Genomic DNA, 13,319 nt, shown 5'->3' with positions numbered 1-13,319 from the left:
ATGTATTTTTCTAAGTATTTCACAGTTTTGGGGGAACTGTTTTTGTTACTTTAATATCTGTTTTTATTTCCTTGTTAATTCCTTTTCCTGACTCTGAACATAAAATAGTCAGGGAAGTATCATTTCAAAAGTAGGATGTTGTGTGCTTTGAAAAAGCTCCATCTTAGTGTATATACTTTAGCTCAGAAAAAAACAATAAGAATGAAAATCTAAAGGCCATGTAATAATAATAATAATAATGGTATATATTAATGATAATAATACAATATATATATTATAAATATAGTGTATATACTAAAATAGTATATAATAATGATAATAATAATAATAATAATTAATATACAGAGATTTTACTTTATTGTTCCTGAGATGAGAAAGAGGAAATATCAGATGACTTGCAACCTGTACACAAAAAAAAAAGTGTAAGTGAGAAGGTCCTGGGGAAAACTGTTTCAAGAGTTAGTTGTAGGTTGTGACAACAGTGCTGAAGGAAAATATTTTAAAGTATAAAATACAGTAAATATATAGTATATATTTATAGTATGTATTGTATATATTTATAGTATATATACAGTGTATATATATAGTATATATTTATATAATATATATATATAAAGTACATATATATTGTGCTATGTACACAGAATATTGTACTATTTTCTCAGAAAAGTGAAATTCCTCCCTCAGTGGAGAGAGAACTTATACAGGAATTTGCCAAAAAAGATGCCACAGTAAATATGGCATTTAAACACACCAATACTTTTTCTATGCTAATATTTTTTTAACTCTGAGATGTAGATCACAGTCACATTTATTAGTTTAATATATTTATTTTTATATATATTTATATAAAATTCACCTTCATTCAGATTTAAAGAGTAGTATTTCTAAACTTGGAGGATATCAGTGACAAAAGGAGGGATCAAAGTGCTGCACAGCACCACTGGCTCCTGCATCCACAGAGACACTTCTGTTCTTGCTTTTCACAGGCTGCCACCAAGTTTTTCAAAGGAAGCTGGAAGAAATAGTGGCACTTTGTAGATTTTCTTCTTTTAGTTGATTGTGTATAATTTTCCTTACAGAGAAAAGCACAGGAAAGAAGCAGCATGGACTAATCAGTTAATTATGTGTAAATGCAGAAAAATAGACTCTGAACCCTTTGTCCTTTATTAAATTTATTTTCCTTTGGCTTGTGCTTGTGCTAGCAACTTGAGGCTTTATTGGAAACACTCATAAAGCATAGTGACAAACTTTTGTCTTTTCATAGCCCTAGTCTGGGATATTTATTTCTGGGACCAAACTGGGAAGTAGAATTTTATGGGGTTGGTAATGCACAAAGCTCATTAACAATTTGCTGCTCCCTTCAGAAGCTATCAAAAAACGTTTCTTTTTTTTCCCCCAGTTATCCAATTTGGCTTTGTCACACTCTTTGTTGCCTCCTTCCCTCTGGCCCCTGTCTTTGCTCTTCTGAACAACATCATTGAGGTTCGTCTTGATGCAAAAAAATTTGTTACTGAGCTGAGGAGGCCAGACACAGTGAGAGAAAAAGATATAGGTGAGTAATGAAAGAGCACTGTAGTGAAGATTAGACCAAAAATACAAAGAAAATTTATAATGAACCCATTATAATGAATAATGAATAAGTTTTCTTCTTTCACTTACAGGTATTTGGTATAACATCTTGAGTTGTATTGGAAAGCTTTCAGTGATGATTAATGTAAGTGTTTGGTTATACCAATTTCTAACCATGATCTTGGGAGCTTATACTGTTCCTTCAACGTAAATTAAAATTCTTTATAATTCAATCTTTATAATATTTTATATTTCATTGTCCCTTCAACATAATTTAAAAGTGGCATCTAATTTTCTCAATTGCTCAAATACAACAGAATACAGATACGTTATGTTTATTGTGCTTTATGTACTCTCTAAGAAAAATTTTCCTGTATATGCTTTAAGATAAAAAAATCTCATGCCCTAGGACTTTCATCCTAATAGTTTCTAATGGGTTTTTAACCTACAGATCATAAACTCATAGGATCATTTATGTTGGAAAATACCTTTAAGGTCATGGGATGATACCAGAGATATTAAAGATGTCAAAGCTCTTTAGAAAGGGAGGTAATTTTTACTATTGAAGGGAGAACTTGTGGAGGGGTTGTTATGCAATTTCTTTAATAAAATAGCTTCTAGCACAACAACACAGCACTCCAAAGCTGCCAGAGGGACAGTGTTGTTTCACTTGGGTGGAGCATTCTTCACTCATGGCTCTCCAGTTTCCAGGATTTAAGACAGGAAATCTGTGGAACCCCACACATCCCCATAATCTCACTGTCAGGCACAGATTTCAGCTGTCCAGCACTGAGCTATGCTGGAGGATAAAAACTCTGCAGCTTCTTGTTTTTCTCTGAATACACTTTGCAGATTTATGATCCTTGATTATTTCCTGTCTTGATCGAACTCTAGAAATTTTTATTTCCTGGAGATTCCATTAAAGTATGAGTTAGATACATTTTCTTGAAAGAAATATAAATACGTGCATACCTGTTTGAAAAAACCCCAAACACTGAATGCCCAATTCTACTTCTCCATCTGGATAATACTGACACAGGAAATTATTATTTAGTAAAACACAAATTTAAATCATCGTAAGATCATAGAATGGTTGGGGTTGGATGGGACATTAAAGACCATCCCATTCCAAGGCCCCTGCCATGGGCAGGGACACCTTCCACTATCCCAGGTTGCTCAGAGCCCCATCCAACGTGGCCTTGGACACTGCCAGGGATGGGGCAGCCACAGCTGCTCTGGGCAACCTGTGCCAGGGCCTCGGCACCCTCACAGGGAACATTTTTTTCCTAATATCCAATCTAAACCTCCTGTGTGTCGGTTTGATTCTATTCCCTCTTGTTCTGTCAGTCCAGGCACCTGTCAAAAGTCCCTCTCCAGGTCTCTTAAAGTCTCTTCAGGCACTGGAAGGGGTTCTAAAGTCTCCTCCCAAATCCTTCGCTTTTCTAGACTGAACACCAATTCTCTTGGCGTGTCTCTACAGCACAGGGGCTCCAGCCCTCTGACCATCTTCATGGCCTTCTCTGGACCTGCTCCAACAGGAGTGCATCCAGAGCAGAAATCAAAGGAATTCTTATTGATATTCTGTGATCGATTGCCTCCACAATTACACCAGTTTTATGGGATACCAGTCTCATGAGGTTTAATACCAGCATGTATCAAATGTTTAGCGTTTAATACCCCCCATGTGAGATGTGTGAATCCTGATGCTGAGGGGAAAATGGACATTGTTTGGTGTAACTACACTAAAATATAGGCCATATTATACCAACTGGCTAATAAGTTTGTTGTAGGTGTTTTTTAAACTAGTGATAAACCTCCTAATGGCTCCAGAAATGAAAAGAATTGGAGCAATGGACAGTTGGTTAGTTACTTTTGCTACTTCCTTAGCTGAGCCTTCCCTTGGAGAGACAGAGCAGTTTTGTTATATATATTATATACAGGTTTATACTGTGCATTTATATGTAGATGTTCTATACCAATTCTGGCCTTATAACTCTCCCTTCACCACCACTCGAAGTTTACCTGAACATCAAATTTTTCCCCTGAATTAACTAACCTGGAGACACAGATTCACAATGCTGTTGTTTGGTTGTTAGTTTGATTTTTTTTGTTTTTCCATCTCTCAGGCTTTTGTCATTGCTGTCACCTCTGATTTCATCCCACGCCTTATGTATCAATATGCATACAGCCAGAATGGAACCATGCATGGCTTCATCAATCACACCCTCTCGTACTTCAATGTCAGCCAGCTCAAGGCTGGGACACAGCCTGAAAACTCCTTGTTTGCACAGGAAGTTTTGTTCTGCAGGTAAAGTACTTGCAAGGGCAGTTTGCACAGTCAAGGGAATTTCCTTGGCTCTTATGTTATTTTTCAAAGTGGGAATTGATAAAATTCACTTATATGGTCATGTATTCAGCAATATTCATGTATGTTTGAAAATGTGGGTTTGGAAGTACAGCTTTTAGAGTACTCTTACTGTGTAACAAGGTCTTCAAAAGGGTTTTTTCAGGGCATTAAAAGGCAAAATAAACAATTTAGACAGACTTGATCCAAAGAAAAAAGCAAACTAACACTTTCTTTACTGAAAGATATAGATTTAATTAAAAATAATGTTCTTTTTTCTCACACCCAGTGATTAGAACCAGGTTTTCTCTGTCTTTATTAAATTCAGTCCTCACTTGCTGAGATATGGGTTTTCAATATATTATGTCCAACTTTAAAACCTGAACCAGTTGCCATCTACATGTCTTCTATTTCAGATTCATCTTTTCAGATTGGGGAAACAAGGCTCAACTTCCTTTAAAATATGTACCAAATACCAGATACCCATGGAGTAGTTCCAGTTTGCATGAGAAATCACTAATGTGGCTCCAGCTTTCAAACTGACTTTGTTCTTTTATAATAATATGCAGAAATTCAAAGAGCTGATTTCAGGCATTACAACCCCCAGCTGTTCAAAACTGAGGTTCTTTGGGTCAGTGCTATATTCAACAGCCTGTCTCACCTTCCTTTTTGACTCCCTCGAAATCACCCTGTGCTTGGTCTCTGCACAAAATAATTATAAAAGTTCCTCTTTCATTTATTTAAGGAGAGCCTTAATGTACAGAGGTTTTCTCTCCCTTGCTTTGAAGTGCAATATATCTCACTGATTTTAAGTGAGGTACATACCTTGCCCAACTATAACCCACAAAAATGGCACATCCCAGTTTCTTCATCAGAAGCAGGGTAAATAGGGAGAGAAATCTGTCTCTCTATGGCAGTGCTGTTGGGAATGCCTTTGGGGATACCTACATTCTCACCTTGACTTCAGCACAGGATAGATGGGTGCCCCTCCTAACTTTTAAGCAGCTTGTAAGCATGTGAGCTCTGCAACTCCCTTTTTCTGCTGCTGGGAGTTGTTAGCAAAATATTCCCTGTTAGAATATGCAACATCTCCGAACTTTTAGATTTGTAAGTCTGTGAAATGCTTTTGCACCCTCAATTTCTAGTACTTTTTAATTTTTTTTCCCTAAATTTGCCTGTGTTTTCCTTCAACAAGCATATTGATCCACTTCACTGTGATTTTGCTACTTTTACAATGCTGCTTTTTACCTTGTGTCAGCCACTGGCCTCTGTTTATAGCTGTTTAAGTGCTGGTGTGCTTGGAAATATGTGCATTAACAGCAGGGGTGAAAGGCACTCCTCACATTAGTATGGTCATACACAGCCAAATACTCAACAGAGCCCAGATACTGGGAGGAGGGAATCATCTACACTGGGTACAAAAGTGGTCCCTGCCTGATGATACCTTCTAAGAGACTGAGAAGAAGAAAAAAAATAATGTTTGACCATGTGTTAGTCTGAGTGAGACAGAACTATGGGAGCATTTCTCTTCTGTTATCAGGAAACATTTGGGAAAAGATGTCAGCATCCACAAACAGTGTTTCTCATTATCATCTTTCTCATTTGAATCTTATCAGAATCTCAGCTTTGGACAGAACTATCACTGTGATAAAGTATGGGGTCTCTAACTTGTGTCCCAAGAGACAGGCAACCAAACACTGCCCCTCAAGCTGGAAATAAAATCTGTATTTCTGTTTCTGGCAAATGCATTGGGAACAAGATGACCTCTCTTATTCTTAGATTTCTGTGACCTCTGGAGATAAATGTGGTTGCAATGAGGCTGCATTTTGCTCCTTATGGGCATTGCCAGAGATTAAGGTATCTTAAAAATAACCGTAACACGCCAGAAACAACTCTGCCATTGAACACAGAGAATACATTCTTCCAATATTTAGAGCAGCATTTTCTACAGTGCTGTGAACTCTTTGGCACTGCTTCCAAATAAAGGTTGCTGTAAAGCTGTTCTGATGCACAATATTAGTTGTAATTTTACTTTTTTTTTCAGGGAAAAGTGGCATTTGTATAGCTGAAGGCAAATTAGAAGCAAATCTTGCTAAGATATGGGATATTTTTATTGGTTTTTCCCTTTTGGTCCTTGTAGCCTTGTATGATAATGGAGTATATACAAAATTGCTGGTCACACTGAAATAAGGAAGCAGCAGATACAGAGTCATTCAAGGGGCTTTAACATGTCTGCTCCAACATTCAGCAATTTTATAAAGTCTCTCTGAATTTATTTTCTTCATGTCATGGGATTCATCTCATCTATTCCTAATGGTCAGTTGTGGATGCTAACATTTTTCCCTGACTAATTTTTATATATTCCTTCACTGCTGATTCTGTGATTCTGGATGTTTTTCCCAATTTCTTCTCAAAGACCAGCTGATGAAGGAAATTGAACAGATTTGCTTATTTGGACTGATTTCAAGTTCCACCAATATATATAGTTTGATTTGTTTTTTTTTACCAGTCTTTTTTTTCCCCCATACAATAAACTTCTGAAATACATTAACATCTTTGTCTTAGCTCTGGCTTCAGTTCACATTTGTCCAAGTGTTCTGTGGTTCTCTCTACCCAGCTTCCCTTCCCCTACAATTCTCTACTTTCAGTGCACATTTTTCTGTTCTTATGACTTTCCTGTGCTCTATTCTTCAACCACATTGACCACTACATATTCTTGTCCTTTTTCAGTGGAATTAAAGTGGAATTACATGCTTGCTATTTTGGAAACACAATAGTCTTTGCAGCACTGGTTGATTGCTGTTCTTGCCATACCTGCTGAATCAAATATTTTAAGAGTGAAGCATTGAAAAGGTGAGGGAATCAGAGAGTCATAGAATATCCTGAGTTGGAAGGGACCCACAAGGATCTTCAAATCCTGACCCTGCACAGAAGACCCAAAAAATCACACCTGAGGGTAGTGTCCAAATGCTTCTTGAGCTGAAAAGATAGTATTTGTAAAAAAGAAATCACCTGTAGAATGTAGGGGTTAGAAAAGGTCCCACATGCCAGAAAATAATTATAAAAGGAGGTGGGGGTGAGGCCCAGCTACCTCATCTATAGCTCTGGCAACATTTTCCTTCACCATAAATCATTTACACATGTTCTGTTTAGTGTAGGTTCAGGCATCACAAGCAGTGTGATTCCCAGCTGAGCCAGGTGAGATTTCCAAGGGGTCTCATGTTCTGCAATACTTACATTGTTTGTGAAGCTCAGAATGCATTAAATGGAAAACTCACCACAGTTGGTGATTCTTCCAGGTGAACCTGGGCTCCATTTCAAGAATGGAATTGATTTATAGTGGTCAGAAAAGTCCACAAGAAACTCAGTGGTTTTCCTTGGCTTTGATGTTCAAGCAGATGAAGTTCAAGGGAACTGACTTTGGCTCTTGATGTAGCACTTTTACAGATTTGAGCAACATGTGGGAGTCCACAATGTCCAGAAAAGTTCCAGAAGGGGGATCTGGCAGTGCAGGAAGAGCACAGAAATCCTGAGACAGGACCTGTGCATGCACTGCTGAACAAAACCATCCAGGAGCTAACACAGCCCAGGGAGTTCTTCCCTAAATTAACACAGCCCGCACTTTAAAGTGGTCTGCTCCTTCCTGTGGGCTGTACTTGTGTCCTTTGTCTGCAGAAACTGCAGCACAGAATCACATCCAGCATTCCAGACTGTTTCTTGGGGGTGGGGAGCGGCAGGATGTACGTGATACGTGGATTGCAAATGTGTAATTTAACATGCAAAACCATGTGGGTAGAACCTGAAGGTAAGTTTGGCAAGCACACCTGCAAACTGAAGCTGACAGATTATATATATGAACCTTCTCTATTATCCCCCAATGGAGATTTTTGCACAGACTAATGAATCTTACTGTCAGGACAGGTTTTGTGGTATTCAAAACAGATTTTCCCTTTCTTAATTTCATCCCATTACTCCTAGTCAAACACTGGGAACAGCACTAAATTATCCCTTTTAGTCCTGAGGGCACAATTTGTGCATGGTTATCATGTCCAACTGTGGCTGTTACTTACCAAAGTGGAGCAATACATGTGCTGCTCTTTAATCTTCTCAATCAGTCTCCTCAGCCCTTGTACTGTTCTCCTGAACTCCCTTCAATTTGTCACTATCTTTTTTTTTTGGTTTCCATCTTTCTTTCTTTCTTTCTTTCTTTCTTTCTTTCTTTCTTTCTTTCTTTCTTTCTTTCTTTCTTTCTTTCTTTCTTTCTTTCTTTCTTTCTTTCTCTCTTTCTCTCTTTCTCTCTTTCTCTCTTTCTCTCTTTCTCTCTCTTTCTTTCTCTCTTTCTCTCTTTCTCTCTTTCTCTCTTTCTCTCTCTCTTTCTCTCTTTCTCTCTTTCTCTCTTTCTCTCTTTCTCTCTTTCTCTCTCTCTTACTCCTTTTTCCTTGCCCCTCCCCTCTGGAATCTGCACAGCTGAATGGCTGAATAAAGCGTTACAGGTGTGGGTTTACCTGGGCCATTCAGAGGAAGGCTAACTCCACTGTCCCAGCACCATTGTGCCTCTTGTTGATACACCCACAAATCATACACTGTCCTGCTGCCATATTTCAAACTTGTGCTAACTTGCTGGCCAATGCATGCTCCAGGCTATTTCCACATTCAAACACTATCCCTTCAAAGATCCTTCAAGTGTTTTATTTTTAATTATTTTCCATTTCCCCATATTATTCTCATTGTGCTTCCTGTCTCCATTTCCTATTGCTCTCTGTGTTTCCTGCTATTTGCAAAACTTTCCAATTTAGGAGCATCTGTGATTTTTATTAGCCTGTTGTTTACTTCCAAATGATTGATGATAATACTAAAAGCAAGTCTTTACACCAAACCACTAAGGCTCTGTTTTATCCTGTCCAAGGCTAGACAGTTAATTTAGGAAGTGCCTTTCCCATGGCTCCCCCTTTCGTTAATGCAAAGGCAGGAACCACCAAAGCATGAGTCACATTTTATGTGGGCTGAATTATTCCCTAAATTAATCAAGTTTTAGGTGAGATGAATGCAGGTTTATCTCCTTTAGTCTGAAAATGCCTTGGACTATCTCTCTGCTTTCATTTCAGCATTTTATTCCCTGTATATTGATGTCAATTTACATTAAGAAAATAAAGGGGACTTCTGTAAATCCTCTGAAATCTGGACATGTTAAAGCAATGTTCCGATGTTAGTTACAACTGTGAAAACCAAACTAAGTGTGTTAAATTCAGTGGAGGTAGGCCAGCTCTAATTCTGAAGTTGTATTTCATAGTAATGGTTGAAGTAAGAACATCTGGAGGATTTGATTCTTTAGGTTTTGTGATTGGAAAATCATGTTAATCACAGCAATTGATGCTGGAGGAAATTGCTGGAACTATGATAGCTGAGTTGTCTCTATTTCCAGGTTCAAAGACTACAGAGAACCACCTTGGTCTCCACAGCAGTATGAGTTTTCTAAGCAGTACTGGGCGGTCTTATCTGCTCGCTTGGCTTTTGTGATTCTATTTCAGGTAAGTCTGATGAGTTGCTTCACTTTCAGTCACAGAAATATCATCATAAATGGATCCAAACGCATGTTCCGAAGCAGCTCATGTCCAATAAACATGGAAGGCAAGACACACAGCTTCCTTTAGCCCTTGGTGCTAGCAGTGACCCCCAAAATACCACAGGTTTAAGTTTTAAAATTATGTGTAAGTGGACTCTGTCAACTTTTATACTCTCAGAGGCACCACTTGCAAAAAGCACATAAATGCTGTGTAAGCTTGTTAACTGCTCTTCTTTACCCAAAGCAAGAAATAAACAGGAGTAATAAATCCTCTAAGGGTTTTTGCTACTTTCTTGAATTGAGTGCAGTAAATTGTCCCCAGTGTGAGGATTTAATTAGCAAGGGATTTGCTATCATGGCTTGCCTTTCGAATGGCTCCCTTCTGCTCTTCTCCATAATCTGGGATCCTTCCACAGCCAAATTGGGCCCATCCCTCTATTTCAAATCTGCCTTTCTTTTGTCCTCACCTGCCAATTGTTCCCAAGTGTTTCTGTGAATCTTGTCTGGTTTGTATTGCCCTCTTCTGCTTCTTCGTCATGCCTTCAGTAATTTTCCACCACTGACTGCAAAGCAGTTGAAAGCAACTGGTTCTGCTGGGCTTCAAGCCCTCTGCCTGCTCTGCCAGAGAACATTCCCTGGTTAATTAGCTCCACTGTCTCAGATGGGGACAGAGAGTTCATGCTAGCAGCCCTGTCAGCAAACTGTTCTCACACGTTTCCAAGCGTTACACAGCATAGAGCTTCTCAAAGCATTATCATGACAGTACAAATCCCCAGAACATTGATTATCTATAGATTTCACAAGCAAGTGAAGCTTTTTTCCCAGTCTGCTTCCTGCTAGAAGTTATGAGCACCACCTGTAATCACCTTGACACCTGAGGTTTGGGGTTTTGGCTTGTACACTATGGTAGTGTAAAAACAATTCTGCTTGTCAGCAGACAGAGGAATCTGAGGACAGAATGGCCATGAAAGTTGTCTGCTATGTGCTCAGGCCACACTGGAAACAAACGGGTTATCTTTGCCTTGTGCTGTAGGATTTTTGATTGTATTGGGGAATAGCCTTATATTAATGGATTCCAAACTCAGTATCAAGGAATTGGATGTTGAGAACTGGGCACCTTTGGATGCCTGTAAAGGATAATGCTGGTTTAGCTACTAAGGCCATGGATTATTTAATGATTCCATGTCCTTTCCTATTTCAAATGTAACTAAAGCTTGTGTTTAACTCAGCCTCTACACTGAGGAGTAGCTGTGTACAGACCTGAGCTATTTCTTGCAATAAAGCCTTAATCAACTGCTTACTACCACACACTACCAGCAAAATCTGTTTGACATCTGTCTCATAGCTATAACAAATGTTTTGTTTTGCTCCAGTGTGAGTATTTTGGATTTTTCATGCTTGCTTCACGTCTGTTGCTGTACTTGCAGAACTTGGTGATGTTCCTCAGTGTTCTGGTTGACTGGATGATCCCTGACATCCCCAAGGACATCAGTGAACAGATCAAAAAGGAGAAAACCGTGCTTGTTGACTTCTTTTTGAAGGAAGAGCATGAAAAGCTGAAGCTGATTGAAAGCTTTATTGCGTGCGACAAGCGGAAACACGAGAGTGGGACCAAAAGCAAAAGGGCCAGGGCTTCCAGCTTCTCCCAGTGTCACCACAGCCCCAAGGGCAGCTTCACCTCCTTCAGCTCACAGCACACAGTGGTGTGACTCCTGAGGGAAGGCAGCAGGCTGTGCTCACCTCTGCTTACTGCGTGATGTGATTCCAAACCTGGAACAAGCGAGGGAGAGACAAGGGACAGGGAGCAAAAGGAGTCTCTTTTGCTTCCTTAGAATCTCCAGATATGAGGATCTCTGTTACAATTTAAATGCCCTCTGGGATGCAGCATTTCCAGATTTCATCAGTGGGAGATAAAGGCTGTATTGGGTTGTAGCTGGTTCTTGCGGTGCCGATGTGTGTGAGTTGGGGAGGAACGCAGGAATTCTCCTGGCAGGAATTCTGGCAATTATCCCTCCTCCTGCAGATGCCCTGTGGGGCACAGGGACACTCCTGCTTTAGTCTCTGTCCTTGGGAAGGTTGGACTGACTGTGGGGAAGGACTTACCATGGGGAAGGACTGACCTTGGAGAAGGACTGACCATGGAGAAGTGCACACACCTCATGGTCTCATTGGCTGTAGCTGCCAGCGGAAGGTTTGTAAACATGTGGGATCTCAAGGACTCTTTGTGCTTTCCTAACCTACACTGCCACATGGTGCCACCTCTGGAGGGCATGCAGGGCTCTGGGAGAGCATGAACAGAAGGAATTTAAATCACTGGGCACTTGCCTCTATGGATACATCGTGCTTTGCTTAGCTGGAACTGGAATGCATGTGCTGGTGAGCAGGGAGGCCATCAGAATGGCTGAAGCTGCCAGAACCAGAGAATCTCCTTGGCACTCATTGTCCTAAAGAGAAAACTAAAAACCAAACCTTGCACGTTTGATTCTCCTCTCAGACTTGGAATCCAGACAGTGTCAAGAGGAATCACGCCACTGAACCACCAGTGCAAAGCTGAGGAGTGAGAACAGAATCAAGCTGTGTATATCATGTGGCATCTCCATGTACGCTGCACATAAACCAACAAAAATTGCTGCTGTTGTGATTTACTGTAAAGTAAAATATTTTGCAGAACTGCATTTCATTGGAAGATAAACATATTCACTAATCAAGCTTTCACCTACAAGCATTTAAGGAATAAGTTTATTCTGTCATGAATGAAAATTAAACTTTCTTAAAAAATCTGTTTCTTTTCCTGATGATTTGTCAACCAGGCTTGAAATTTAGAGTCTGGACAAAAGGTTTTCTTCTCATTTTTTCTTCTCAACAATACTTTCAAAACCATAAAAAATATAAACCAAAATAAGTACTCCAGTTTCAGGCATTCTATTCAGGATTGGTCTGTAACAACGTAATCTGATTTTATATATTTCTGAGGCCTAAGATTTTATTAATGTCTTAGATAAAAAGATTTTTCTCTGTGACAACTTTTGGTAACATAATGGGATATGCAAAAATAATTTATTTTTTCATTCAGTGTCCAGACTAAGGCACGTAAAAGTGGGAGAACTGTTTCAATGAAAAAAAAAAATTTTTGGAGTTTCATTTTTAAAATTTACTTTTGGGTTATTTATTCCTTCTATATAGAAATGGAATTTGAAAAGATAACGTCATCTGGAATAAAATTGCAAATTATTAACTTTATTGAAAAAAAAGTCAGTCCTCTCCAAATATTTTCCTCTTTTTCCCCGTCAAAACTCATTGTTTTGTTTTGTTTTAATTTTATTAGGATTTTAAGAGTTTGGCTCCCTTATGGAAGTCTGTGACAGGGCTGAGACATAACCTTTGATTTCCTCCCTCTAAGATCAGCATTTAAATGAGGGAACAGTATCTCCCCAAAAACAAATTGTCTCATTTTACTTTCAAAAGGCCAACAAAGCCCTGTTGGGGATTCCATGGTCTAATTAAGAGAGTCAATATTAAGAACATCTATTCCCTCTTTTACACCAAGAGGATGCTCTGCTGGTGCACATGAGGATTTGAAACTGTTGGGGCATTGGAAGTGTCTATGTTTGTTTTTTGTAACTCCAGTATTTTGAAATTCAGTCAATTCTCTTCACTCCAAACAGCCTCTGGTGTGGAGAAAATATGTTTCTAAACAGTAGAAATATCAATCTTTTTTTTTGCCATAATTCTTCCTCTCCTTTTTCAGGAATATGGGAGGGCGTGCAGCAACAGATTTAGAAAGGGATTGCACACAGGTTGCACAGCACCCTCTTTGCCAGTGGCTGGCTTGATGGATAT

General features: G+C 39.1%; 1 protein-coding gene across 2 annotated transcripts in view; it reads left to right on the top strand.

Moving 5' to 3' along the window:
- ANO2 (anoctamin 2) overlaps nt 1-11,966 on the top strand; it is a 159,204-nt gene extending 147,238 nt beyond the window's left edge. The window contains exons 22-26 of one of the 2 annotated variants that reach the window (XM_088055431.1): nt 1,403-1,555; nt 1,665-1,717; nt 3,699-3,880; nt 9,339-9,444; nt 10,907-11,966. In XM_088055431.1, the coding sequence (XP_087911557.1) occupies nt 1,403-1,555; nt 1,665-1,717; nt 3,699-3,880; nt 9,339-9,444; nt 10,907-11,188 (776 nt within the window). In that variant the 3' untranslated portion in view covers nt 11,189-11,966. The remainder of the gene's footprint in view (nt 1-1,402; nt 1,556-1,664; nt 1,718-3,698; nt 3,881-9,338; nt 9,445-10,906) is intronic. The other variant, XM_014261219.2, reaches the window with a different exon arrangement.
- The last annotated feature ends 1,353 nt before the right edge of the window (nt 11,967-13,319 follow it).

The sequence above is a fragment of the Pseudopodoces humilis genome, chromosome 5, assembly GCF_049639895.1.
Source record: "Pseudopodoces humilis isolate 2021_Gansu_Grassland_sample_001 chromosome 5, ASM4963989v1, whole genome shotgun sequence".
Lineage (NCBI taxonomy): Eukaryota > Metazoa > Chordata > Aves > Passeriformes > Paridae > Pseudopodoces > Pseudopodoces humilis.
Note: the sequence above shows the minus strand (reverse complement) of the source record. Positions and strands in the feature narration are given on the sequence as shown.